This window comes from Hemiscyllium ocellatum, chromosome 23 (genome assembly GCF_020745735.1).
Source record: "Hemiscyllium ocellatum isolate sHemOce1 chromosome 23, sHemOce1.pat.X.cur, whole genome shotgun sequence".
NCBI lineage: Eukaryota > Metazoa > Chordata > Chondrichthyes > Orectolobiformes > Hemiscylliidae > Hemiscyllium > Hemiscyllium ocellatum.
In genome coordinates, this window is record NC_083423.1 from 23721978 (window position 1) to 23749706 (window position 27729).

The 27729-nt window shown below is 45.6% G+C and overlaps 1 protein-coding gene across 7 annotated transcripts in view; it reads right to left on the bottom strand.

Moving 5' to 3' along the window:
* The window catches only part of flncb (filamin C, gamma b (actin binding protein 280)), a 58367-nt gene extending 30863 nt beyond the window's left edge, over positions 1 to 27504 (bottom strand). For 4 of the 7 annotated variants that reach the window (XM_060842775.1, XM_060842773.1, XM_060842774.1 and 1 more), the window contains exons 1-19: positions 26979 to 27503; positions 17028 to 17276; positions 14821 to 14918; positions 14482 to 14629; positions 14092 to 14210; positions 13840 to 13917; positions 12668 to 12830; positions 10728 to 10928; positions 8087 to 8224; positions 7327 to 7453; positions 6613 to 6749; positions 6153 to 6346; positions 5271 to 5384; positions 4632 to 4775; positions 4229 to 4352; positions 3136 to 3296; positions 1879 to 1969; positions 1053 to 1222; positions 669 to 786 (exon numbers count right to left, since the gene is read on the bottom strand). In XM_060842775.1, coding sequence (XP_060698758.1) covers positions 669 to 786; positions 1053 to 1222; positions 1879 to 1969; positions 3136 to 3296; positions 4229 to 4352; positions 4632 to 4775; positions 5271 to 5384; positions 6153 to 6346; positions 6613 to 6749; positions 7327 to 7453; positions 8087 to 8224; positions 10728 to 10928; positions 12668 to 12830; positions 13840 to 13917; positions 14092 to 14210; positions 14482 to 14629; positions 14821 to 14918; positions 17028 to 17276; positions 26979 to 27315 — 2911 coding nt within the window. In that variant the 5' untranslated portion in view covers positions 27316 to 27503. Of the gene's footprint in view, positions 1 to 668; positions 787 to 1052; positions 1223 to 1878; positions 1970 to 3135; positions 3297 to 4228; positions 4353 to 4631; positions 4776 to 5270; positions 5385 to 6152; positions 6347 to 6612; positions 6750 to 7326; positions 7454 to 8086; positions 8225 to 9093; positions 9220 to 10727; positions 10929 to 12667; positions 12831 to 13839; positions 13918 to 14091; positions 14211 to 14481; positions 14630 to 14820; positions 14919 to 17027; positions 17277 to 26978 lie in introns of all 7 variants that reach the window. The other 3 variants (XM_060842771.1, XM_060842769.1, XM_060842770.1) reach the window with 2 other exon arrangements.
* Between the last annotated feature and the right edge of the window lie 225 nt (positions 27505 to 27729).

Here is a 27729-nt window from a genome sequence, read left to right on the forward strand (position 1 = left end):
GGGAGTTGAAGGTATAGCATGGCCAATGGCAAATTGAAATCAGAGATGCTGAAGAGTTAGAACTGGATTCATCCACATCAGTCAAATCAGAGGGCTGGAGGCTGTGAGGAAATGTGAAAACACAAGTATGGTCAGGAATCAATGAGCAAGGCAGGGGAGTCTGGGAGTGGTGGTGAAGTCATGTCAGTATCTACCTGTGGATTTCAATCCATTATCTCCACTGCTTTTGAGCCCCAGCTCTCAAAGTGTTGTACTAAACCTCAACCGCTCTGGAGAGAATGTCCACACACCCACCTCAAGGGCTTCACAAAGATCAATCAGGACCACCCTTTATCACAACAGCCTCACAGCTCCGTAGGGTGCTGAGCACTCTCCAAAAAGGGTGTCATCACCAGCACATCAAGCAGAGACAGATTGTGCAAATGTAACAGAGCCTGGGTCACCCAGCGTAACGGGGGAGGTGGGAACTGGCAGAAACAGGGAATGGAGGTGCACAAAGACATGGAGCTGAGTAAACAAAAAAAAGTTCAGATCTAGCTTGGGAGTAGGTGGAGTTACAAGCAATTGTCAAGTGGTCACTCTATGGTCTCAGACCACCATGCTGACATACAAGTGAGAATTTCAGAGTCTAATCATCCAAAATATTTACAACAATTTAGTGATCTTACTGTTGTTAAGTCCCTGAACTTTGACCTTGTTCAGATCAAGAGGTGGAGCCACATGGACAGTAAATGGACTCTTGGGAACCTGGTCACCTCCATAAGTCACAGCCACCAGCAAGTTACCCTGCAACAAGACCACAGGTCAGTGGTTAGAAAGAGCAGACCTTCAAAGTCCATTGCTTTACGTACAATGCTTAATCCAGATATATAGAGCATAAGGTACAAGCTGCAGATTTCCAAACTACCCAACTAGGCACATACCCCACCCAATCCCAGGGCTGCATCCCTGGAAACAATCCCCAAAAGATCGTTCCAATCCCCTTAAGATGCAAGCACCAGCATCCCCCTAAACAACAAAGAACCTTGGCACTGCTCCAAGCCCTCTCCTACCTGTTGGATAGCAGTGTATTTCACAGTGTATGAGTAGTCATGGTTATCGATGATCTCAAAGTCTCGGACAGCCTCGCCTTTCGCCACTCCAGTGAACTGGACATCCAGTGTGGCCTTGCCAGCTCCCTTTGTGTAGACGGTGAAGTGCGTAGGTTTGCCAACTTCGACACCTGAGAAACAAAGAATCAGCTTCAACAGCAGGCCAGCATGATGAACCCCTCAAGGACAATACCATGGGACAGCACAGCTTACTCAAATGAACATCACTAGGAGGCACCAGTAGGTCTCCCTTCCTTCCCCACCTCACCACTCAGTGCTGGCTGGAGTGGTTTGGTGTGGGGTTTAACCCATCTCAATACCTGGTATTCCATGCCACTGCTCCACTAGCCCCTAGTGCTGAGAGCTGGACATGACGGTTTGCTGTAACGCAACTCTTCCACTCAGCCACACTGACAGGAATCAAAGCTGAAGTGACCCAACAGGGACAGGACTCCTCAAGTCAGCAAGACTCCAAGGGACTTATTCCTCAAGGATTTATGAACTCCTCCCATCTCCAAGTGGGAAAAACAGCCTTATATCATCTTTATGATCCTTTTCTGTTTCCATTGTTTATAAATATGGAATGGCTACAAGAGCAAATAAACCCATTCTGCCCAGCCAATCATGGCTGACAAGCTGGTTAAGACCAGATTTATTCTTTTCCTGGTAGTGTCACTTATTTCTCCACCCAGAAGGAGTGCTTTTAGTTTGGGAGACTCCAGGACAGTCCTGGAAATGGTGGTGACCCTCAGTCTGAACTCAGACACTTCGAACAGCATCGCCTTACCTGTCCGACTCAATCCAGGACCTTCAGCCTTCACCTTTCCTGCATCATGTGATGGCTCCACCTTAATGCGGAATGGGCTGATGGGAATTTCCTGTTGGACAAATTCGACAGGAACGTGTTAGAAATGAGCCAGAGACACAGTCGGTGGAGATCAGCAGATTGTGGTTTGGAATGGGGTAGAGGGGGCAAAACTGATCAAAATGTTGCAGACTTTAACCTGTTAAAGCATCCCCATGGGTTCCCAGAAGGGATTAGTGGAAATCTGCTGTGGACTGCTACCCATCCCAGCCCCGAGTGTTTCTCAGTCAGGCCCAACTCAACAGGTCAGTGACCAAACTTTGGCAAATGACGAGTGGTTGTGCACACAAGATCCCACAAGCAATGAGATAAAGTGAGTAGTTTACATCATCTGAGATGTGTACATTCAGGAATTAAACTTCCTGCTTCTTCCAGTAGTTACAAAATGCCCAACTGAACAAACAGAATTTTGGATTAACATCTCGGGGGAAAAAAAAAAAGCTTCTTTAATTGTATGTCTGATACCAAACAACTTCAGTTGTACACTCCTGGATCCAGAGATCTGGTACATCCAATCATAGCTCATCCAGGAGTTGACTGAACTTAAAACATGATCAAAATAGGATTGACACTAGGACTAGAAGTCAAAACAGTTGGAGAGCCTTAGTTAGGCTGCACCCAGAGTATTGCATTCAGCAAGGATACACAGGGGGCAGGTCCACCACAGTAACACGATGGGTTCATGGGGAAGTTGGAGGCCAGCTTATGCTCCCTTAATCAAAGCGAAGCAAGATCCAAACTAAAAAAAGTGTCCTATTGAATCCTTTAGTCAACTTAAATGAGAAAAACTATTTATCAGTGTGCAAGTCCAAAGGGAGCAGAACCTCACTTAGTTAGCTGCTCGATAAGGTCTTCATACAAAAGATGGCATGCTCATGCCTCAAACAGCTGACATGGGGACCCAAACTCTTCAAGAGTTAGAACAATAGATTGTTGGAAGGGTATTATGGGATATGGAGTATAAAGACGACAATTAGCTACAATCAAAACAGAAATGCAGATAGGATAGAGGGCTAAGTGGTCTCATGTTTATTTTAATGTCCCTTTTTTTAAAACAAGGAAAATATTTAGTCCCTGTTATACCCCAATACAAATTCCAGCCCTCTCAACAGAAGCCAGATAGGAATTTGAACTTCATGTAATTGAAGACGTCTTTAACAGGGTCTGTGCCTGACATACCTGGTCAGCAAACAGCACCATGATGGTGTAGCGTCCTGGTCCAGGAGGAGTGTACTTCACAGTAAAAGTGTCATTGTCATTCTTAATGATGTCAAAATCAATGTCAGCCTCAGCAGGTCCCACGACTCCTGGGGCACACTTAATGCCAATGCTCACATCACCTGCTCAAAACAGAGAACAGACTGAGACCCAGGTTTAAAAATAGAGGAAATCCTAATAATTAGGGCTAAAAATGGTGATGGAGGGCTCCACTCAGTAAGACAGCTAATACCTAGCACAAACTGGTGAGAGAGTGAGAGTGACAGTGTCTGGTAGAGCTGTGTGCTCCCACCTTTATGCTTCACCATCTAACAAAGATGGTCAGATCCCATGGCTGTTTCATGGGATTTGGGCAGCACTGGCTGGGTCAGTATTTTCCCTTAAACCCCAATTGCCCAAGCCATGCCAATTGGCCTTGAAGTCCCTGCAATCCATGTGGTGCAGGTACATCCACAATGCTGAGAGGACAGGAGATCCAGCAACATTGAAGAAACAACAACAACATTTCTAAGTCTAAATGACATGTTGCTCATAGGGCAATTTGCAGAATGGCATTTCCACACATCTGCTGTGCTGGTCCTTCAAGGTCAAAGGTCAAGTATCCCATGCACCAAGCCTTAGGATCCCAGCACATCCATCTTTCCTGTAACTGAAGTTTCCACATCCATTCTGAATGCCCTGCTATTCTTTTGCGACCAAATTTCCATTAAATGTGGACTTTTAAAAAAATTAATGCTACTAACAATCCATGATGTGGTACTGTATTGGGGTCAAATCACCTTGTCCAAGTCCATATACAGATCAATAGTGTAACCCTAAACAATTCCATCCAATACCTCAAAACAGTGCTCAGAGTCAAAACGCTGTCCTGCTTTATATCTCCACTGACTTCCATTTATTAGCTCAATTTTCTGAACAACAGTCCATAATTGTCTCTACTTTCCTTGCGCCTGATGGAGACCGACAGGTCAGTCTTTCTTTGGTCAATGCTCCCCCCCCCACTTTTCACACAAAAATACACTAACACGAGGTGAAGGGGTTGCTCGAGACTTACCCTGTCCGGCCTCACTACAGTCCACAGTGAAATACGTGGGCTCATTTGCCTTGAGTCCAGTTTTCTCCACACCTGGCCCGTAGACTTTCACTTTCTGTGGGTGACAGCCCTCACCAACAGATACCTGCAGCACAGGAGGTACAAATGAACAAACAAGTAGTGGGCCAAGGGCATGTAATAGCAAGGAACAGCATAGGCCTCACACAGAACATGCAAAGTGCAAAATGTACATCAGCTTAATTCATATTCAATAAGAGTTTACACCCTGCAAAACTGAGCACTATTGCTCACTAAGCAGTCGCTCTCAATCGCGGTTTTCCAACTGTCAGCGAGAGTTGGTGGGATCGATCCCACCAACAGAACTCTATTTCAGTTCCATTGCACTTGAGTGCCCCACACCTACCCTGAAAGGACTGTTGGGGATATTGACACCTCCCCAGCTGATGATGATGGTGTGTTTGATGGGTTTCCGGGGCACGTACACACATTTGAACGTGTTGTCGTGATTATCCTTGATCTGGATGTCAATAGGAACACCTTCTGCATCCTGGGGCAGGGAAGAAATGAGAGAGAGAGAGAAAAAATAAAATCATTTTATTGTGCCAAGCAGAAACTGAAAAGAACAGTCAACCTCCACCCACTAAAACAGATATCCCTTCCTCCACATTGTTCTTTAACAGTTAACTTAGTGCCAGATGGAAATTGCTATCTCCTCGAAGAAAAATAAAAAAGGTGTTGACGGTCTTCCTGCTGGACCCCACTCCAGTGAAGGTGCTCTCCTCCCATTCCCATTCCCATTATGAAGGTGCAGACTGACCTGGTTTCCCCAACCTACTCCAATACCTAAATGATAAAATGGCTGGTGAGAGACACAGTCAGTAAATGGTTTGACTCAGATGGTAGCTCTCCACATAAAGAGCTGCTCCCTCTTCCCATCCCAGCCTCCTGGTCAAGCAGCAAATCCAATCCACTGGCAAACACCAGCCAGATCACCACCCACCTTGGTACATACCAGCCCAGAAGGCATCAAGACATTACCAACCTGTGCATAGATCTTCAGTTCACCCTTGCCTGCTGCCCGTGCATCAATAGTAAACTCGGCCGGTTTGTTCACAATGCAGCCAGTCGGCTCCAGACCTGGGCCGAAAGCTTTCACCTGAAAAAGAATAAGATTGAGTGAGATGACATAATGAGCAGTAACTTCACCAAAGTGCCCAGTAATCAGTCAAGGGAGACAGGGGAATGCCAGTGTTACACAGGCCGGATGTTTCATTCTCACATTATGACTAAGTCACAATCAATCACACTTCAATTCCTACAACTAATTTTTTAAAAACAAGACTTAAATTACAGGATGCAGCAAAAAAGATAAATCACTGGCAAGGCTATCATATACAAGACATGCCGAACAGTCCAAGAAGGTAGCAGTCAGCTGTTCTCTTGATCCACAGAGCATAGCATGTGATTAGAGGCCAGCAATGTAGACCAGCACCTGGGAGCACTGTCCTGTTGGAGGGGCAAGCCAGAGGGAATGCTGCATTATCAGAGGGGTGTTAAAAGAGGCATTGCAGTATCTCACCACAGCTCATTCAACAGCACCTTCCAAACCTGCAACTTCAACCAAACAGCAGCACTCACAAAACACCACTGCCTGCAAAGCTCCCATCCAAGCCATTCACCATCCTGCCTCAAAAACTATAACTGCTATCCCTTTATGGGATCTGTCAAAACCCTGGAACTTTCTCCTGAACACTATAGCTGCAGGACTGTAGTAGCTACAAGGATAATCAAAATGCAATAGGGATGGGCAATAAATGCTGGCCCAGTCATTGAATGAGACAGAAATTCTAAAATACTTCATAGCCAAGAAACACATGGTGGTCACAGCCAGATTCCTGGGATTTGTTTACACAATGACACCCACCTTCTCTGGAAAGCATTCATTGTTTGCAGGGAGGATGTGAGCCATGTAGGGACTGTGCTTAATGTCTTCATCATCACAGATCACATGCACAGCATAATCACCAGGCTCAGTGGGCCAGTACCGCACATCACATGACCCATCACCTTTGTCATCACATTCAATCTTAGCCTGAGAGGGCCCTTCGATAGAGAAACCTGAAAACAGAACAGATACATTTAAACTATTTACAACCATTGATCAAGCTCCACTAGACATTCCTACAGTAAGTAGAGCATAAGATAGCAAAGTAAAGATTGTTTTGGTGCATTGACATTTTACAATAGCCTGTGTGCACACCATTAACTCCCTTTTCACCTGGGTGATGTCAAAGACCAAGTGGAACAGAATCAACAGGGTTTGGCACCAGTGCAGCCCGTAGATATGGGAACCCCATCCTGAAAACAGCAACAAACAGGCTTACCCAGTGTTCCAACTTCCGTTCCAATCGCCTCAACAACAAAATCAGCTGACTTGCCCACGACCCCAGTCTCCAGGCCTGGTCCCCAGGCTCGCACCTTCTGAGCCCCAGCTTCCGGTCCAACCTCCACCTCGAACGGACTGAGGAAGAAAATAAATGATTATTCAGTACAACCAACAACTTCTATTGCTCCATATTCACTTCATCTTGCACAGAAAGGGTTGACATTTACAAACGGCTTCTCTGCCTCAGTGGCTAGCATTTATCCGGAGTCAGGTGGTTATGCATTCAGGCCTCAATGCAAAGACTGAGTCCTGAACCCAGATTGTCATTGCATTGTTCTCCCTCCGTACTGCACTGGCATATACAGCCCAGACTATAGACACCAACCTCCCATCCATGGGCTCCATTTACACTTCCCATTGCTGCAGAAAGGCTGCCAAAGACCTCTCCCACTTCAGTAACGCTCTCTTCCACCTCTCAGGATACAGAAGCTTGAACACATGCACTAACAGGTTCAAGAACAGCTTCTTCCTTGCCGTTATTTGAGACTGTTGAATGGACCTCTCTAATTTCAAATAATGTTGATCAAGACTCCCATGCCCCGTGTTGCTCAGCAAGCTCAACCTGCACACTTGTCCATCTCCTGGTTTCAATATCATGGCTCCAATTTAATCACACAGTTACATTTCTGCTGAACTGCAAGGCGTGACTCACCTCCTGGGAATAGCATAACCGCCCCAAGTGATGGCCACCACATACTTTCCCCCAATCATTGGGTGATATTCACATTCGTAGACACCGTCACCAACATCACGGACTTTGACTGGCTCCTCTGTACCCTCTGGAAAGAAAGCATTCACAGAAGACAGTGACTATTACTGGCAACTTCTCATGCATTACAGCTTCTTCAGAAAGGATGGGCTCCTCAGATGTCCTGGGTGCTACCTAGTGAATTAATGCTGCAGGTCTACATGGGGAACAGATCACTGCTGCACATCCCACTACCCAGGTTTGCTTCCAGGTCCAAGGACCAGCTGGTGATTTCCAGCATACCCAAGTGTGCTATTATTCACCAGGGAGACAGCAGCTGGGTAAAAAACATGGTCACTGCCTAGCTTCCTACTAATGTTAGTGCAATCAGCAGATTGATTTTTAGCTTTCCACTATTTACTGGGACTTGGCAAATTTGCAGTCAAAACAACAGATTGTGGGAATGGATGAAAAGCTTAGAATAAAGTAATAGGGTTGGAGAACAGGACTAGCTGGGCAATTGTTCCATGAGATAGTACAGAGGAATTGAATGGCCCCCTCCAAAACTGTACATTTTAGTGATTCTGACAACAGGAAGCAGCCTAACCACAGCAGGGTAGGACTAAGCCCCTTGCCAGGCTATACCACAGCTTCTTGGGCCTTTTCAGCCTCTTTGCCCACATCCATAACACATCAGCAGTTTCAGCCCTCCACCCCAACTCACTGGGTCCTTTGATGACGACCTTCAGCTCTCCAGTTCCTGCTCCTTTAGTGAAGACCTTGAAGTCAGTCACCTCCTTTACTCGCACCCCTTTAGGCTGCAGACCTCTCCCAGAGGCTCGACACGCACTCGGGTTGCATGCTGCCAGAAACAGTTCAGAGTTAGTGCCAATGAACCCGGGCAGAGTGCCACCCAGCCAGCTCCACCACTCCATTCCCATGGCCTGAGGCAACACCATCCCATCAGCCAGGCACTGCAGCAACCCTGGTTACACCAGGAACGAAAGAGAAGCCAGACTCCCCACAGGATCAGCTACAGAAACTTTCCACCCGATCACACATGTAATAGAGGCACTAGGCCCCACCCCAGACCAGGGCACAGTTCACCAATGTCTGGTTTCAGAGACAGGCCAGGCTCTTGGCTCCTCAAACATATGTTGATCTAGGTGGGGGTGGGTACATGAGGTGGCCAAATCTAAAACCAATCTACTGACAATTTCAGTCAGTCAATTAACTACCCCACCTCCACTAAATTCATAGCAGTCAAGACAGAGACAAAGCCAAAGCCAGTCTGGAGAAGTGCTTACAAACTCCCATCAACTTGTTCTGACAGAAAAGATATGCAGATCTCAGCCAAACAGGACAGCTAACATGACACCACGACACCACCACCCTCCCCCCCCCCACCCCATCCCACCTCAATTTCAAAAAGATTGCTGGGTTAGTGTTCCAAGCGACTGAACAATCACATTCCAGGTTAGTAAAGAACCAGCAAGGTCAAGTCAATGTATCCTTGTAGACTTGGAGGGCTTCCACAGGCTCCATGAACCGGTCATCATGACTTGTCCAGCACAGGCTCTGCAGCAACCTGTGTGTCAGGGTCACTCACTCAGAAGCACAACCAATTGCCGTCAGTCACAGTTGGTGGCCTTCACTCAGACAGAAGCAGGACCCATACCCCTCAAATCAAATACAAGCACAGGCAGACACTCATCGCAGGCCAATACTAACGTGGTCGTTTTGGTTTGGGAGGAGGGGGTGGAGCTTTCTTGGCCTTGTCTGCTGGCGGGGTGCGAATGGACTGAGGAACGATCGTAATCGGAACTGGAGCAGCAACCGGGGTCGGAGAGGGGGCTCCTGAGGTCAGTCCAAGCACAAAATCACCCGGAAGAGAAGAAGATGAAATAAGAGATGCAACAGTGTGAGAGATGAAGGTTCATGTGGCTTCCTGCAGTTCAGTTGGCAGGGAGGGCAGTCGTGGTGAAGGAGGAAAATGCAATTATGCTCTCAAGGAGCTGCAAACTTCACCCACCATCCCTCCCATCAACAGCTCCCATCTCTGGTCATTGAGAAACAGCCGGAGGAATTTATGCATTAGCTCACTGCAGCCCAATCTCAAAGTCACCTTCCAACTAACTGATTTAAATCAACCTTGCATTGCCATTAACTAATCACATTAGTCATTCTTATCCTCAGGCAAGTCAGCATAACATTCTGTCCTCTTAACTAACTGCATAAACCCAACAACCTAACAACTGCATTATCATTGAATCATGTGCTAGTGGTAAGAGATTACCATTGACCAGAAACTGAACTGCAACAGGCATAAATAAATACTGTGACTACAAGACTAAGTCAGGGCACAATCGTAGGGGTAATTAGGGACAGACAGGATTTCAGTCAAACCAGACAGTAACTTCATTGACTGTCTACCTTACTGTGCATATTCACAATGACCTGGTTCAAATGAGAAGGGTGACAGTCAAGCCATACCACAGATGGTTCAGCTCACAACACAGGCAGTGCCACACCACAGCACTACACTAAAAGGATCCCACTGTATTATTCACATTATTGCAGGATTATTCTCCACAGCATCCTGGTTCATGTTTATTATTCAAAATCAATATCACAAAATAAAATCTGCATCATGCAAGGTGGATTACAATGCTGATTGGAGAGCTTGCCTGTGTTTGAGTTGGCTGATACAATCCTGACAATGTTGCAAAAACATCATAAATAATAGAGCACTTGGAACATCATGGTGTACAATAAAAACTCTAACACAAACACACGTTAGAAATAAAGTGTCAAAGTCATCCCCTTGACTGCTCATCTTCATTAAACCCTAAAAAAACACACAAACCATGACCAACTTACAGCTGTTTGGAACAACAGCACAAACATAGTGAACAGAGGCTTTCACATTCAAAGTGTCATCAATAGATGTGATCTCCCCCAAGATAAATGTTTTGCTTCCATTAACCCTCATGTGCTGCACCTCTCTGGCCCCCACTAGCACCATTGCTCATCCTTGATCTCGTTGCAATTGGAGACTTGGCCACTTTGCAGATCCAGCCTCCTATACCTGCCATTTCCAATCTCTGGCCTCTTCAGCCCACCAGCAAGTATCAGCCACCCTCTTGAGTGGCTACCTCTCAACCACCCCATACCCTTTCCTGGCACCCCCCAGTCTGAACTCCAGTTTCCATTCTTTCTGCCTTAGAGAAGGAAAGTTTTCTTCCCCTCCAGCTAGCAACCAACCACACCCTCACTCTTGAGTTCCCCACAAGATGGAGGGGGACACCAAGGGAGGGGAAAGAAGAGACCCACCTCACATAGAAAGGCACCATTGTGGAACTTACCTTCTGAGATGTTGACAGTGAAAGGGCTCTTGGGTATCTGGGCCCCAGCAAATGTTACATAGATGGTATGAGGGCCTTCAAGTAGGGGCCTGTAGGTACAGCGCATTACACTGTCACCTTTATCCTCCAGAATTACCTCCACCGTGTCCCGCCGACCCTGGGGATCAACAATAACAACCCCGACATCTCCTGATCCGGCACCTAAAAAAGGTAAACACAAGGGACAGTGTAGGTTGAAGTTGGACAGCAATAGCCACAATCCAGCAGCACCATATAAATTTGTGAACTCTACATTGATCCCATCACTAAACATGCAAATCAGAAGTTGACTGAAGGACTGCAATTGATACACATGAACAAAAAAGTGATGGTTAGATCTGTAACTACAGGCTAAATCTGTCAGCTGTGGGAAAATTATAGGGCATCATTAAAAAGATCAAAAATTCAAACTTGGAGCAGCACAGGTTAAATGGAGAACTCCAGAGATTTAAGTAAATAGTTATTAGTTTCTAACAAAAGATAGAATCCTTGAAGTAAGAGTTACTGAAAGCAGTGCATGAATTTTCACAGACTTATTTAGAAAAGCAAAAACGAAGCATGATGGTAGTTTAACTATAAACACTGGCTGGGTGGTGGGTGTACAGAATAATGAAGTATGCATTATTTGTATCCTTCTGACTGGAGTGTTGTACAAAAAGGTGGGAGACCCCCAGTGAGCCAATATCAATATGGTCACTACTTATTTTATTGTTAACTATCCTGAATGTGAATAGATGAAGTACCAATTTCAAACCTACACAAATAATGCAAAACCTTGCAACGCAGCTGACAGACTTCAGAAGGCCAGAGATAGAGACTGGCAAAAATCAACACTGTTTCCAGGAGATACATTTTTTCAGATATAGCATGAGATGGTTCACTATAGGAGGGACAACAAGCAATACACCAGTTGATATTAGCTTGTGGCGGCTCAGGAACAGATTGATTTGTAGTGTTAGTTGGTGTTTAAAAAAAAAAGGTGGGTGTTTAAGAAACTGAGAGGATACTTTGCATTCCAGATTGAGACATTGTTTATAAAACAAAAAAGGCAGCAAGTGAGACTTTACAACTGGCTGCTTCAGCACCAGCTAGAGTGCTGTGTACGATTTTAGACATAAACCTTAGCAAGTTCCTGCTGAGGATACACAGGGATGACAGAATAAGGACTTCATTCCTGAGGAGTGACTGGGGTAGTGGCAATTATTCCTAGAGCAGATAATGCTAAGGGGAGACCAAATCAAGTCAGACTTACATGAGGTTGCTATTCCGCTGCTAAGGTGAATGAATCAGACAAACAGTTCGACTGGGACGGGCTGGTGTTTAAAGAGTACTGCACACTACCCAGACAGGCAATACTTAGGCACACTTAAGCCTCTCCAGCCAACACCGATTTCAAAGAAGAACTACTAGAAAGAGGAGAAATTTCTTCTCCTAGAGAATACAATCTGTATCACACCCTCTGCCATGTGGATGGGGCTCTGTAGGAATTTTCACAATGTGAAATGTATTGAACAGGAAAACCTTGCAGGATGACAGAAAAACAACTGAGAAAAAAAGTGAGTCAGAACTGAACAGTTCTTTGAAAGAGCTAGCACAGACATTACAGGCCAAATGGTCTCCTTCCACAATGCACCAATCTGACTCTTTCGGAATAATGACACATCCTACTATTAGTTTCAATAAGTTATTCAAAAAAGTCTTATTAACCAACTACCGGTTTAAGTTTAAAACCACATCACTGATAAACTCTGCAATACTCTAACCACAGGCCCATCATTAAACCCCACTTCATCTCAAATCAAGTTATAACACTCCCAGTCCAACAGCTCATTCCCACAAAGCATTTTATTGATCTTGCCATGGAGGCCATCAGCAGGATTTATCTTCATTGCCCTCCTTACCTGCAGTGTATATGTCAAAATACGTTGGTTTATTGGCCACATTCCCATTCAGTTCCAAGCCAGGCCCTCGGGCAGTTACTTTATTGGCATCACCCAGTGCCATGCCAACTTGAACATTGAAAGGACTTTTGTCAATCGGTTGTCCAGCAAACAAAACTGTTACCTAGAAATAAACACAGGGACTGTATGATTAAAGAAAAAAGATAACATGTTGGGGTTTTTTAGTCATTCAACAATCGCCATCCTTATGGGCAGCACGGTGGCTCAGAGGTTAACACTATAGCCTCAGGTGCCAGGGACTTGGGTTGGATTTCAGCCTCTGGTGACTGTCTGCATGGATTTGCAGAGATTTCCTCCCACGCTCCAAAGATGCACAGGTTAGGTGGATTGGCCATGCTAAAATTGCCCCATGGATTCCAGGGATGTATGGGCTGCATGGATTTTCGTGGGAAATTCAGGGTTACAGAAGCCAGGTGGGATGTCCTTTGGAGGTCAGTGTGGACACTCTAGGCTGAATGGCCTGCTTCCACACTGTAGAGATTCTATGATTCAATGAAGCCTTCCACAAACTGCAAAGATCTTAAACCATGGAGTGGAGAGATTTAAATTAGGAAGAGATATGCTAAATAGGATTAACAAGACAGAAGGAAACAAGCCCTGAACAAGGGGTCATGACCTTAAAATTCAAGATAGCTTGTTCAGGGTTGCTGTCAGAAGGTGTTTCTTCAGTGTAGCAAAACCTTGGACCCTCTGAATCACAAACCTATCGATGCTGGAGCTCAAGGTTTACTGAGAGAGAAAGTGAGGACTGCAGATGTTGGGAGATCAGAGTCAAAATATGGCACTGGAAAAACACAGGAGGTCAGGCACAGGCTGATAGTTTGGGGTTTTTGTGTGTAAGGGATGTAGGGCAAGTGGGGTTGAGATGAAAGTAATAGAATGGCGGAAGAGCTCAAGGACCTGAATGGCCTCCTCCTGTTCACTTGACTAGTTACAAATTTGGTCTAGTCCTGTTGGACTCGGTCATTGAGAAGTTTCCAGGGCAATGGAGAGAAACCCAGCACAAACCTAACTATGCACAAACAAATAACTCAAGAATAAAGGAGGTGGGTAATGAGAATTGGTTAATATAGAGCAGAGTGCATATTTGGAGTAGAATGTGAGAGAATTACCTTGTGAAGTCCAGCAACCTTGGGTATATAGGACACAGAGTATGTGCGATTCTTATCATTGTTTGCGATCACTCTGGCCTGTACAAAGAAAGGAAACAACTGAGTGAGTGGCCTTTCCACACAAACCAGTGCTGGTCACTCACCCACCCAGAGCAGCTGTCAGTCACTCAGGGAAGGAGAGATTTCTAAAGGATGCAGTCCCAGTTCTACAGTTGTCAGAGCATACCCACAGCACAGACTTGCACACATTACCTCTTCAGTATGGCCTTCAGGGTCCTCCACATAGACTAGGACCTCCCCAAGACCTGCATTAATCGTCTCCACTGTGAACTCTGCTGGCTTTAAGACCACATTACCCTGGGGGGCGATTCCTGCAACCAAGTCAAACAGTAGTGATATCAGGCATTAACAGTATGACATTAGACAGGTCAAAGTGCAGACAACTAGAATTATGGAACTCTATTAAAAAGACTCAGGGTTAAAATTTTACCCCCAATATGGACCAGATTTGGTTAACCAACAAAAGGAACTAAAGGATACAAGGAAAGGTAGGCAGGTGGATTAAGGTGACAGATCAACTATGATCTCAAATGGCGAGATAGCTATTAAATGCTGATCTTTCTCTAGTCCTATGTTCCTTACCTGGTCCATAAGCACGAGCTTTCTTGGGGTTGATTTTGGTCCTGAGGGGGGCACCAGGTTTGAGTTTTGCCTTGGGGAACTGGGAGAGGTAGGTCATCACTGAGTGTTCATCTACATTGGGGTCTACAATCTCTTCAGGAGCAATCACCTACAGTGACAGGAAGCAATAGAGAAATCCGTGAGGACAAAGGCAAAGGCAGGGAGAAGATTCCCAAAGCCAACAGCAACAGTAAGAAGATGGCAGCTTGAATCCAGTGTTGCAGGGGATCAACATCTCACTACAGCAGAGATTCCATGAAGCTGCTCCACAGAATCTGCTGTATCTGAACAGATACGTACCTGCGGGACTCCCAGCCAATCATCAGCCTGTTGCATGGCCTCCCTGGCATTGTCCACAGGTTGATTTGGGTCCCAGTCCAACCAGTCAGGGCACAGACCTGCAATCAAACAAGGATAAAATGTTTCTCTGCTCCTTAGTATATTAATGGGAAAAGCCACATGGAGGTGGACAAGAGATTGTGCTCTGACAGCAGGACAGTCCCACCCACCATTAAGATCCTCCAGTTAGTTCTTGCTCTGAATGTTGCAGTTTATTCTAATATTGTTTCCACTGACTGTGCAGCATTTGCCCCATACTGTCAGCTCTAACAGTATACCATTGCTTCATGTCCCTCCATCAATGCAACAGTGTAGCACTCTCCCTGTACTGTCCCCTTCAATTACACAGCATTCCTTCATTATCACTGCCCCACATTACAGTGCTCTTCCGGTTTACATTTTGGACAGTCCAGCATTCTGTCCTTACTCTCTCCAGGTACAGTGCAACTCTCCTGCAGTCATGCCCTGGGCACATCAGCCCAAATTATGGGTAGGAGTCTACTGTGGTTGGCATGAACCTACAGTTTCTCACTCAAGTGTCACACCAATAATAAAGACTCCAACATTGCCATACACAGAAGAGCCTCAAACTCCCTCTACCACAGATCAGGGTAGCTCCAAATTCATTCCCAATGTAACTCCCTGAAGACAAACTGCAATCAGTGAATGGTCAGCACCAAACGCTCCTGGCTTGGAGGAGGACTGAAGTAATGGGGGTAGGGAGGGGCCTCCTTATTTGAAGATCACCAGATCTCAACATGACATTACATATTTGATTGACAAGATTGATAATTCACAACATCAGCCCCTGCTCTGGGCCCAAATCATACCAGCTTTTGTTTTATCTCAACACCACTTCACTGTGCTTTCAAACCCAATCTGAACTTTTCTGCCTCATGGTAAACACCAGGAACCTGATGTTAACTCTGGGAGAGGCATGTTTGGCAGGTTGGGGATGGAGGGGAAGGAAGACAAGAAAAATAAATACAGACATGGGGTCATTGTTAACACCCATCTGCAACCTGTCCCTGCCTGTATCCCTTGCAGTTGCCTGTCCCCTCATACCTCAGCCCCCACACAATGACCCCACCTATTTTAAATGTCTATTCTTGACAGACAATTGTATAATGCTGTCACATTAGGCAGTCCCTTGGCAAGCAAGGGTGACTTATGTTCACTCCAGAGCTGTGGATCCTGAAATAACTAAACCATCTAAAATGATTGAGTCACACGCTATGCGAGTGGGGTTTGAACAGGTGAGGACGTGGGATTCTCTGATTTTTGCACAATTCTTCTACTGTTTACACTTAGCCTCCACTGGGGGAGACAGTGATGCGAGAGATGGTTGGACTCCTTGTTCTTTAGAATAAATCTTCGGACATTCACTGACTGTGCTATCGGAGCTCTACTTTCCCCAATGATTTCACAGAATCCCTGCTCCTGGTGGTTGGTTTGTAGTGATTCCCCCACTGGAGAAGATAAGTGATGGTCTCAAGGATGATGCTGGCAGGAGGGAGCCTGGCTTGCTCTATTGAGGGCACCACATAGAACATAGAACATAGAAGGATACAGCGCAGTACAGGCCCTTCGGCCCTCGATGTTGCGCCGACCGAATCCTACCTAACCTATACTAGCCCAATAACTTCCAAATGCCTATCCAATGCCCGCTTAAATGACCATAAAGAAGGAGAGTTCACCACTGATACGGGCAGGGCATTCCATGAACTCACAACCCGCTGTGTGAAGAATCTACCCCTAACATCTGTCCTATACCTACCACCCCTTAATTTAAAGCTATGTCCCCTAGTAACACCTGACTCCATTAGCGGTAAATACCTGACTCCATTAGCGGAGTCCAATACCTGACTCTTTAGTTTCTGAACTGTGTATCAGAGCAAAGGTATACATCTCAGCATATCATACAGATTACATTACAATTGAGTCATTGATAGTGTTCAGTGATCCTCCTACTGCCTACAATAACCCAATACCACCACCCTGCACCTCCCCAAACACTCAAAATACATGCACCCACCAATGACCTATCACAGAATCAGGCTCCATGTTTTAACTTCATGATCCTGGCACCCACCCTCAAAAGTCTTCTTGCTCTTCTGAAATCCCCACCCCCACTAATTGGCGATGCCACATTCACTAGAGTTCCTCACCTGGGGCACAGTTGTCCACTAATGCGCCCAATGCCTTGCCGTCCTGCCAATCCCGGTTGAAGTTGGTGATTGGAAGTTGTGGAATCTTGTTCTGAATCCATCCCAGCAGCCTCTGCTTGGGAGTCTGCTTCTTGACATCTTCATCATCCTCATCCTCCCACATGGGCATAGAGATGGAGTAATGGAGGATGAGGGTCCAGATCAGGCCCAAGATCAGCTTCAGGTTCCCATCCACAATGGCCTTACTGTCTGTGAATAAGAAAAACAGGGGACAGAGTCATTACTGAGCAACAACTTCAAAACATATAAAACATCAAAAACAGGACTTGCAAGATGGAGGGCAAGTGAAGAACACTTAGAAAAGGAAAATCTGAAATTGAAAAAGGGAGAAATGTATACAAGGTTTCTCTACTGACATGTGGGGGAAGGGAAGAGGTAAAAAGAAAAGGAGCAGTTGAAGTAACATTCCTGATGTACACTTCATAGACCAGTAGTGGTAAAGGTGTGCCCAAACACAGGCAGCTAGTGGTAAGGGGAAATGAGATTGGTGGGGGAGGAAAAATAAGTGGACAGGATTTGGCCCAGGGAGATGCTGTCAGATTAGATGGTCACAGGACATAGGGGCAAAAACATTCCCAAAGCATTGAACCAACACAGACTCCAACTCATCTAATCCATGCTGGACAAGTCCTCGAAGGTTTTTATTAGGGGATTCTTTACTCTATCTAACCCGCACTGGACTGTTCCTGGGAGTGAGTGCTTGGTGAAACAATGCATCCAACCCACATTAGTACTTCCCTGGCTCACATATGCAGGGACAGGCCAGATACTCAACTGACTATCTAAACATCAGATGCGGTTTACAGGAAGAATACATTGTTGAGGGTCATGAAGCAGGTCATGTTGAACAGTGACATCCCACAGCCTGATTAAGAGAAACACCAGTGACCCTTCCCCATGAGGGACTCTCTCCCCACATGAATAACTGCCTCACTCATCTGAAGGTTTCATGGACTTGGGCCACTGCTGGCAATATTACCCTGTGCAACCTTCTAGCCCATCCACAGATATCCTGACTGGTGCACTGTTGTGGGCAACACTGGGAATTCCTCTCCCAGGTCTGGGGATGATGGTGTGCTGAGCTCAGCTCCTTATGGCACTTTTTCCAGTGTCCATCATTTTTTAAATCTAGTTTAGTTTATTTTCCCCTTCATGACCTCTGTTCCTGTCACCGAAAACACTGCCATCAGAAATTCCATGATCAACGGAAACTTCAGGAATGTCAGATTTCCACCAGCAGTTCCTCTGCACAGATCACTAAACACCCACTCCCAATGCAGCCACCCAGTGTTCCTCGCACAGACACTGCATCGCCCCCTCCCACAGCCTGAGGGGGAAGGTCCCTCTACCCCACACTCAGTAAGTGTGCAGAGAGGAGGGACACAAGGGTCATTCTCTCACGATTAGTTGATGTGGGACCAAACTTCGCTCACTCGTCAGACTAGAGAAATCCTTATTCATCTGTTACCAAATAAAGCCTGACGTTGGACAGCTAAAGTGCCACACAGTCTGCTGTAAACATTCCGCAGCTACAGGTGATATAACTGCTCAGACACAAGCCAGTACTGAATGAGGGGGGGGGGGGGGGGGGGGGGGGGGGTGACTCATACTTTTACAATACAGGGTATTCTAAATAGATGAGAAAGGTTCTCTCCAATCATCTAAGATCAGCAAGTCTGTACAGTTACATCATTTTACCTCAAATAAACTGTAGCTGCGTACAGTTACCCAGACAGTAATCATTATCCTGAACAATGAGTGACAGTGATTAGCACTTCATAGAACGATGCAGCACAGAAGGCAGTCATTTAGCCTATTGTAGCACTGCCAGCTTTTAAACAAAGTTATCCATTTGTCATGCTCTCCAATTCCTTCCCTAAAGCCCTGTCAATGTTTTTCCTTTCAACTATTTTTCCAAAATCTCTTTTGAACATGATTGAATCTGCTTCCACCATGCTGCATTCCAGATTTCAACAACTCACTGTAAAAATAATTTCCTCATGACATCTCTGGTTCTTGTGCCAAAACCATTCATAAAATTTTGAATAGTTCAAAATCAAAAAAAGTTTCCATTTAACCTTCTCTGCTCCGAAAGGAGAAGATTTCTAGCCAATGTGACTGACGTCCCTTAGCCCGGGTACCATTCAGATCAGCTACTTTCTATCCTCGCCAAGGCCATGACCTCCTTCCTGAGGCCCCAAATGGATCACAATTCTCCAGCTGGGGCTAAGCCAGCCATTTATACAAGTTTAACATAATATTGTGGTTTATGCATTTATTCATAAAGCCAAGGGCTCCCGCTGCTTTTCTTAAAAAGAAGCTTTCCTAAACTCTGCCTTCAAAAGATTTGTGAACATAGATCTCCAACTCTGTGTTCCTGCACCTCCTTTGAAAACTTGTATCATTGAGGTCATTTCATCATTTTTACCAAATCATATCATTTCACACCTCACTCAGTTGATTATGTGTTTGCCTACTTTGCCAGTCCAAATACTCCGAATTATGTTACCATTCAGCTCATGGTTCCCTACAATTCCAAACTTCCCAGATCATCTGCAAACTTCAAAACTTATGACCAAGCCCAGATCATCCTAACAAAGCAAAATAACACTGTCCTCTAGGGACTCAATAATATTTCCAACTACTTTCAATCCTTCAGCCATGTTAGTATCAGTGCTTCAGTACTGTGGGTTTTGAATTGTACTCCAAGAGAGTGAGTGTTAGATGGTACACTATCAATTTCCTTTTGAAAAGTCATACACATCCTATCAACTGCACCATCTTCATCAAACCTCTCCATTTCTTCAAAAATGAAATGAAGAAACCTGATTGGGTGTTTTGACCAACTTAATCTGCCTTCAGCAAATCCATATTGGCCTTTGTTTATTAGCTTCATAAGGTTCCAATCATCAAGTCAAAATTACATCCCACATTATTCTAGACCTTCAACTGTTTCCACCATAGGTATTGCCAGGCTGAGCTGAGCAAACAGGAGTCTGTACAATTGTACACAGTGTTGGGTTTGAATGTAGAGGAGTGAGACAGTGGCCTAGTGGGATTGTCACTAGACTGTTAATCCAGGAACCCAGGCAATGTTCTGAGTCCTGGGTTCAAATCCTGCCACAGAAAAATAAAAATATGGAATCAAGCATCTAATGGCCATGAATCCATTGTTGGAAGAACTCATCTGGAAGCTGCTGACTTAACCATATCTCAGTTACATACAACTCCAGACCCACAGCAATATGGTTGATTCTCAACTGTCCAGTGGGCAATAAGTGCTGACCTAGCCAGTAATCTCCACAGGACATGGGCAAATTAAAAAGCAGATGGGGGTGCTGGTTAGAGAGCAACGATGAAACTGAGTGGGTGTGGGGGCCAAATTGAGGGAACCGTTTCCAGAGTCAATAATTTCTTACTTTTAAACTCAGGACCTGGTGTATGCTCAAAGTGAGCAAGCGAAGAGACATGTTTAGTTGGTACCTGAACCAAAACCAATTTCAGTGGATTCTGGACTATCAGAATTTGGGATTAAAGTGAAGAAGAAAAAAAAGAGGATATCATGTTCCAATTTCCAGCTCACTGCCTCCTAAAAGACCAGATACAGTTCCCTGTCTCGTGGGGAAGTGACTCTGTAGCACAATCACTTCACAAGTTTTAAGTCTCACTCCAGGGAGGGGAGCTGGAAAATCTAGCTCTAAACCTATAATGCAACACTGAGGGAGAATTGCATTGAGGTGCCAACTTTCAAATGCCACATTAACTGGAGGCCAGACTTGCCTGCTTGGGAGGATGTAAAAATATCCACGCTGTCATTTTGAAGAGATGGAGTTAAGAGTTTCCTGGCTCATTTATTTCCCACCAAAAAATATCATACATTTCTGATTGTGGACATTTACTGAACCTGGGTACATTTAAAAATAGCCACAAAAGGATTTTAGATGGTTGCAGATCACAAGCAGCTCTGGATAAAATGAAAGACCCTCCCTGAGCACCTCTCCCTAAACCCTCCCCCTGCTGATACACATTTCAAAAGCATTTTCAGTCTAACATCTTAATTTGGACATGGACTGAAGCTGTATCTTTACAAAAAAGTCTAGATTAGAGTGAGCTGAAAAAGCACAGGTCAGGTAGCATCGCTTCACAGAAGTGACAAGTACTTATAATACTTATAATAGTCCATTCAGCTCAAAAGGACCAAAATCACTGTTTCTGCTTTACACAGTCTCCTTCACTCCATTTTAGGAACCTACACAAACAACTTCCATTCTTTTCCCTTCCAAATGGGTTTATCTAGCTTCTCTTGCATGCATCCATTCAATTTCAGCAATTCCTCTTTGAGCGAATGTGTCCAGCATTCAAACCATTCACTGTATAGAAACTTCTTTCCAAATTCCCAGGTGGATCACTTATGAACAACTATGATCCTGAAATGTTAATGGTGTTTGTCTTCACATATATGGAGAAATATTCTGGGTTATTCAGTGTTTCCTTTTTATTTCAGTTTCCAGCATTTACTGTATTTAAATTTTAAAAAGCTACACAGCCATCAATTTTGGTCTCACCAGAAGCTGAAATATCTCAAACAATATGCTACCAAACGAACTCATTTTGGAGGCCCTCTATCTGGTCATAGTTTCCTCCCCACCCCAATATTGTCTCAAGAGATTATATGCCCTGATGGGTTCTTTATCCCATTTGCTCTTAAAGTCACAATCACTGCCAGCCGAGTTTGAATGGTTATGTAGACACTGCCATTCTCCTCGTTATTCTTGCAAAGGCATAATAGGCAGGAACAGTAGGCCAACACTGGGCCTGGGTCTCCATTGTGGAGGGGTCCTTTTTCAAGATATACCAGCCATGAAAAAAAGGTGCGCATTTCTGTTCGGTGCCTAGCTCAGAATCCAAGAATACTACTCATCTACAAATAATCAAATACTGCATTTCACAATAAGCTCAACTTTCCCAACCAGTTTATTCAGCTAATTCATTGCATAATGGACAGCAGATAAACACAAACATTAGGGTATGGAAGGATCCTAAAAACAAGGAGATAAACAAAAAAGTAATAAAAAGCAGAGGACAGGAAAAGTTAGATAGCTGAATGGCGAAGGGACAGGTCAGGTCATTGGAGTAAAGGTCATCATTTAACCATCAGATAAACTTTCCTCAGTGGTACTGATGTGTGGACTGAGCAGGGAGAGGATCAGTAAGTTAGGATGGAAGCTCGATTTACAGAATGGTTAAAACCTGCAAACACAGCAGTCAGTGACTGGCAGGAACAGAAACAGCAACAGCATCAAACCCTGGCAGAGTGGAGCAGAGTGCAAGAGGACCAACACTTAACCACAAGGGGTCAGGCCTTGGGCCAACACATTGAAATAATTTACAGTATGAAATGTTTACCTTGTCTTCCAAGGGTCTGATGTGGGTTTGCCAAATGTCCAAAGAATTGGCAGAAACCAAACAAACTGCCACCACAACCTCCAGACAGCAATAAGCAAAGCTATATGGTGTAGGAGCAGGTGGTGAGGAGAAAGAGAGATCTGCAGATGCTGGAGATCGGAGCTGAAAATGTGTTGCTGGAAAAGCGCAGCAGGTCAGGCAGCATCCAAGGAACAGAAGAATTGACATTTCGGTCTTAAGCCCCAAAGAAGGGCTTATGCCCAAAACGTCGAATCTCCTATTCCTTGGATGCTGCCTGACCTGCTGCGCTTTTCCAACAACACATTTTCAGCTAAGAGCAGAAGGTGGCCACTTGGCCCAGTTAGGTCTCTTCCATCATTCAGTGGGATCATAGCTGAGCAGAATCCTCAACTACACTTTCCTGCCTTTCACCCCATAACCCTCGATTCCCTGACTAAAATTTAAAACTTGTCTATCACAGCCTTAAATATACTTAAAATGATCAAGCCTCAACAGACCTCTGCAGTAAAGAACTACACAGATTTGATAACCCTCAAGAAATTCCTCTCAAACTAGTTTTAAATGAATAACCCATCCCTTGGAGATTAAGTCCTCTGGTCATGGATTCTCCCTTATGGGGAGAAATAACCTTTCCAGGATTACCCTGTTAAACCACCAAAGTTTCAAAAAAGATCTCATCTCATTCAGTTAAGCTTCATTGAGTACAGGTCCAACTTATTCAATCTTTCCTCATAAGAAAATCCCTTCATAGCTGATATCAACTTAGGAGAACCTTCCCTGGGCTGTCCAGTGTCAGTACATCTTTCCTTCGATTCAACGGGACCAACACTAGACATAAGGCAGCTTCAGATCCACAGCAGATATACTGTCACGCTTTCACCTGTAGAGAGGCAACAGTTATTTGATATCGTATGGAATTATGCTCCTGAGTTCCTGTGTGCTGACATTGGGACTCTCTCCCACTCTATTGAGTAGAAGTGAGAAAGTAAGTAAGAGATGTACTCACTCTTTATGAGAGAGATTCAAAGTTGGAATCATAGAATCCCTACAATGTGGAAACAGGCTATTTGGCCCATTAAGTTCACACTGGTCTTCTGAACAGCATTCCACACTGACCTACCCCACTCCTGTATGCCCATAACTCTGCATTTTCCACAGCTAACCCACCTAGCCTGCACATTCCCAGAAACTATACACCGTTTCCCTCGGCCAATCCACTGAACCCATCTATCTTTGGACGGTGGGAGGAAATCAAAGCACCCAGAGGAAACCTATGCAGACACATGGAGAATGTGGAAATTCCACAGTCATCCAAGGCTGAAATCCAACCTGGATCCCTGGCACTGAGGCAGCAGTGCTAACCACTGAGCTACCGTTTGAGAGGGGTGCAGTGACATAGAAGGGGTTTTTGGGATAAATCCCCCTCTGCCAACTACATTAGGACTTTGGGAGGGATAAACTATCTGCCAAAAACCTCAACGTACCAGTGCAGATTCAGTCTAATGGTTATTGAAGTTTCCCCACTCTGTACTCAAACTGCTGAAGTGAACCAGTCACCCTGGGGAGATTTGGGTATTTGACAGCACACTGGTTTGGACCCAGCAGTCAGACAAATGAGCATCAGGACAGGAAGAGAGCAGTGTGACATCGCGAGCTGTCAGACTCCAAGGTTATCACTGACACATTCCAGCCAGCTGCATGGGCAGCTGTATATAGCTCCTGAGCTCAGTTCATGGAGGAGGGGGATGGATAGCAGCTTGGGACAGGCGTGACTTTGCAAATGTGTGGGGAATATTCTGGAAGGGTAAGGCACAGAACCACTGCTGGGTAACCAGATACCTCAGGGTCAGGGATAGCCTGGATGCTACTAGACAGAATTATTCTGACTCAAAGTGGGGGGGTGGGGGGGGGGGGGGGGCAGAAACTGAGAACCAATTCACTCGTGATGTTGGATCAATCATATTTTAAAGATACAGGTGGATACATTTTACTTGAATAATAGAACAGACTCAGAGCTGAAAAGCCAATTCTCATTCAGACACCCCAAAGCAATTTGTAACAAACTCAAGGTTAAGTGAGCAGTTTGGTTCAACTCAAGGCTTGAACATGGGTCCCTCTCCTTTTGTGGTAGTAACTCTCACTTTGTAAATTAAGAGGTTGAGAGTTCAAGTCTGACTTCAGGGACTTGGCAATGTACAAAATAAATACAAGACTCATCCATCTATCAAGGCAGCTGGATTTAGACTGAGTGCTCACTGAACACTGAGAAAAGTGTCCTGTGGGTATATAGCGAAACCTGAACTATAGCTTTCTGATAGAGCTTGACCTGCCTGGCAATTTCCATCTTGTCTACAGTGGGGTTACTGGCTTTGTCCAACAAAACTGACCTATCACAGCAAGAAACACTGCCATTCTGGCTATTTTGTGATAGGCAATGAGGCAGGCAGCAGTTTCCCTTGTTTCACAAATTTGTACTTGTACAGCACCTTTAACAATAAGATACTTTACAAGAGAAATCACAAAAAAGAGAGAGAGAGAGGGGAAGCCAAGAGAGGAAATCTTCAGACTTTTGGCTAGGGAATAACTTAAGAGGAGCTAATGCTGGAACTCCAGATATCGGGATCTAGATTGTTCAAGGCATGCTCCCCAATAGTTACACGGATTAAAATAATACAAAGATCTCTAACAGCTTGTAGAAGGGCAGGAGACTATGGAAGAATTGAAAACAAGGATGAGAACTTTGGCCAGTGAAGGTCAGCAAGCACAGGGCAGGGCTGGTGGAGAAAGAGAGAGAGAGAGATAAGACATAGCCAGAATTTCAGATGAGTCGTCGTGTATGGCAAGTGGAAGATGGGAGGATGGCCAGGAGATCATAGCAATACCTGAATCTAGAGGTAACACTGGCATGAATGAGGGTTCCAGCAGCAGATGAGCTGAGGTGGACACTCACAATCTGGGTGGTGAAGGGGGATGTGGAAATCAGCCATTCCACTTGGTCAACTAGGAGACCAGGACTGAGAACACAGTCTGTGTCAGCCTCCAGTCAATGCCAGAAATTAGGAACTCCCCAGCCCCCACCCTCACTAACAGAAGCCCCTGTGATCACTAACAGGCTGTGCCAATTTTTACAAATCTCTACTTCTGCACCTGTTGCAATTAACAACTGCAGGACACTCACACCCTGTCACTCATATACTTAAACCAATGATCTCAACTGATAGTATTGTACTGAGCTGCACTGGTCCTCAGTTAAAATGTTAGCCAGGGGCCCACAGTTCAGCTTGTGTGCAGAAGACCCAATGAGTGAAGATTAAGGAATTCTTCCAGTGCCACAATTAACATTCTCTCTGCCAACATTACCACAAAGAGCCTCAGTATAACCCATATCTGTTCAACCCTTCTGCTGTACTCAGTTGTAATGTCAGAAATGCTGCAGCCAATTTGCACAGAGCAAGATTCCATAAACAGCAGTAACCAGACTCTGTCTTATTAATAAATATTGGTCAGGCTATGCTTTTTTCCCCCCCCCATACATAGTGCCACAAGGACTTTTACATCCATCCACAGAGAGGGCTTTGAGTTAATGCCTCATCTGAGGGACTGCACCCATACTAGGGCAGACAATATATGGCAGCCCACTCCCGAGGTCAGTCTGGGATTTATGGGTTCAGGTCTCTACGCTAGCACTCAAACACGCGCTTTCTGACTCAGTGTTGACAGAACTATCTCATTGCCATTTGTGGGAATCTTGCTGTGGGTTTAATAGCTGTTCCCTTCATTTAAAGGAGTCAACTGCCAAGTAATTTACTGCAGCTCTAGCACTGCTGGGCCTTACTGAGAGATGTGATAAGATTCTGTATAAATAGAAAAGTCAGACTTCAAGTCAACGCAATATTCATCGAAACGTAGTGCAGACGGCCATTCGGCCCACCGTGGCCGTGTCGGCTCTTTACAAAAATTATCCACACTTTCTTGTTCTTTGCCCGTAACCCAGCTATTCGCCCCCCCCCCCCCCTCTCAAACCACCCCCTTTCCTACTGAAGGTTATTGTTAACCCCGTTTCCAGTGGCCTTAGTGAGACAGATGACAATTATCCGCTCCTCATCAACAAACTCATTCCACTTCTAACCAAAGTTGAGCAGCAGCCGGGTTGAGTCTGCCTCCTCTCCGGAGACACGCGGATGGGGTGTAACGCTCGGCTTTCTTTCGCTCTTGGCAAAAGCCACTCGAGATTTCTTCACATTGATATTTTGTTTTTAAAAAACAAGAGGGGACGCTCAGTGCTGGGTTTAAACTCCTGTGCAGTGAGGAGTCGGGCCAGTGCAGGGGTGGGGGGGGGGGGGGAAGACTGAAGAGGAGGGGATGGTTTGGCGTCTGGAGTCACACACACACACACACCCCCACCCACCCAGAGCCGGGACTGCCCTATCCCTGGGGGTAAGGAGACAGGGCTGCTGTTCCTACCGATGGAGACCAGTTTAATCCTCTCCCTGTCCAGGAACTCCAGCGCCACAGACACGTTCTCCAGCTTCATCTGGCGAAAGTTGGGCCGCGAGTGGTACTTTCGGTACATCTTCTTCTGACTGAGCACCTCCAGGAGGCCGATCAGCTTGAGGCCATCGCTGAGGTCTTTCTGCAGGTCCCCGATCCTCTTGTTCACACACTTGAGGTGCTCGTTGCACCAGCGGGTGAACGTGTTCTGCTGGATCTTCTTCCAGGGAGCGTCTTCCGCCAGGTCCTTCTCAGTCGCCGGCATCTCCCCGTCCTCCTGGCCATTGGCCGCCGCCTCTTGCTGCTCCATTGTCTGCCTTCCCCGGACTGTACAGAGCGGGTCCCGCCGCGGTAACTCACTCTCACACACACTGCTGCTGCTGCTGCTGTCTCCGCCCGGCTACCAGCCGCCGAATGGCCGTCACTGGTGGCCCCGCCGCACTTTTTAATGAGTGACGGCCGCTCCGGGCCCACGTCAGAGAGCAGGCTCGCCAGGAATCCCGAGGCGATGGCCATATAAACTCCAGAGCCAGGCCACGCCACGCCGCTAATCATAGCCGCTCACTCATTGGCAGCTGCCGCTCCCTGCCGCCTTCACTGAGCACCTCAAAACTTGCAGGGCAGCAATGGGTTAATCCCGGAGCCTGGGTTTAAACTGCACCCTCCACTCATTGAGTTAACTCACTCAACTCGACCCTGGGTGTAATCTGTCTCGTGTGTTCAA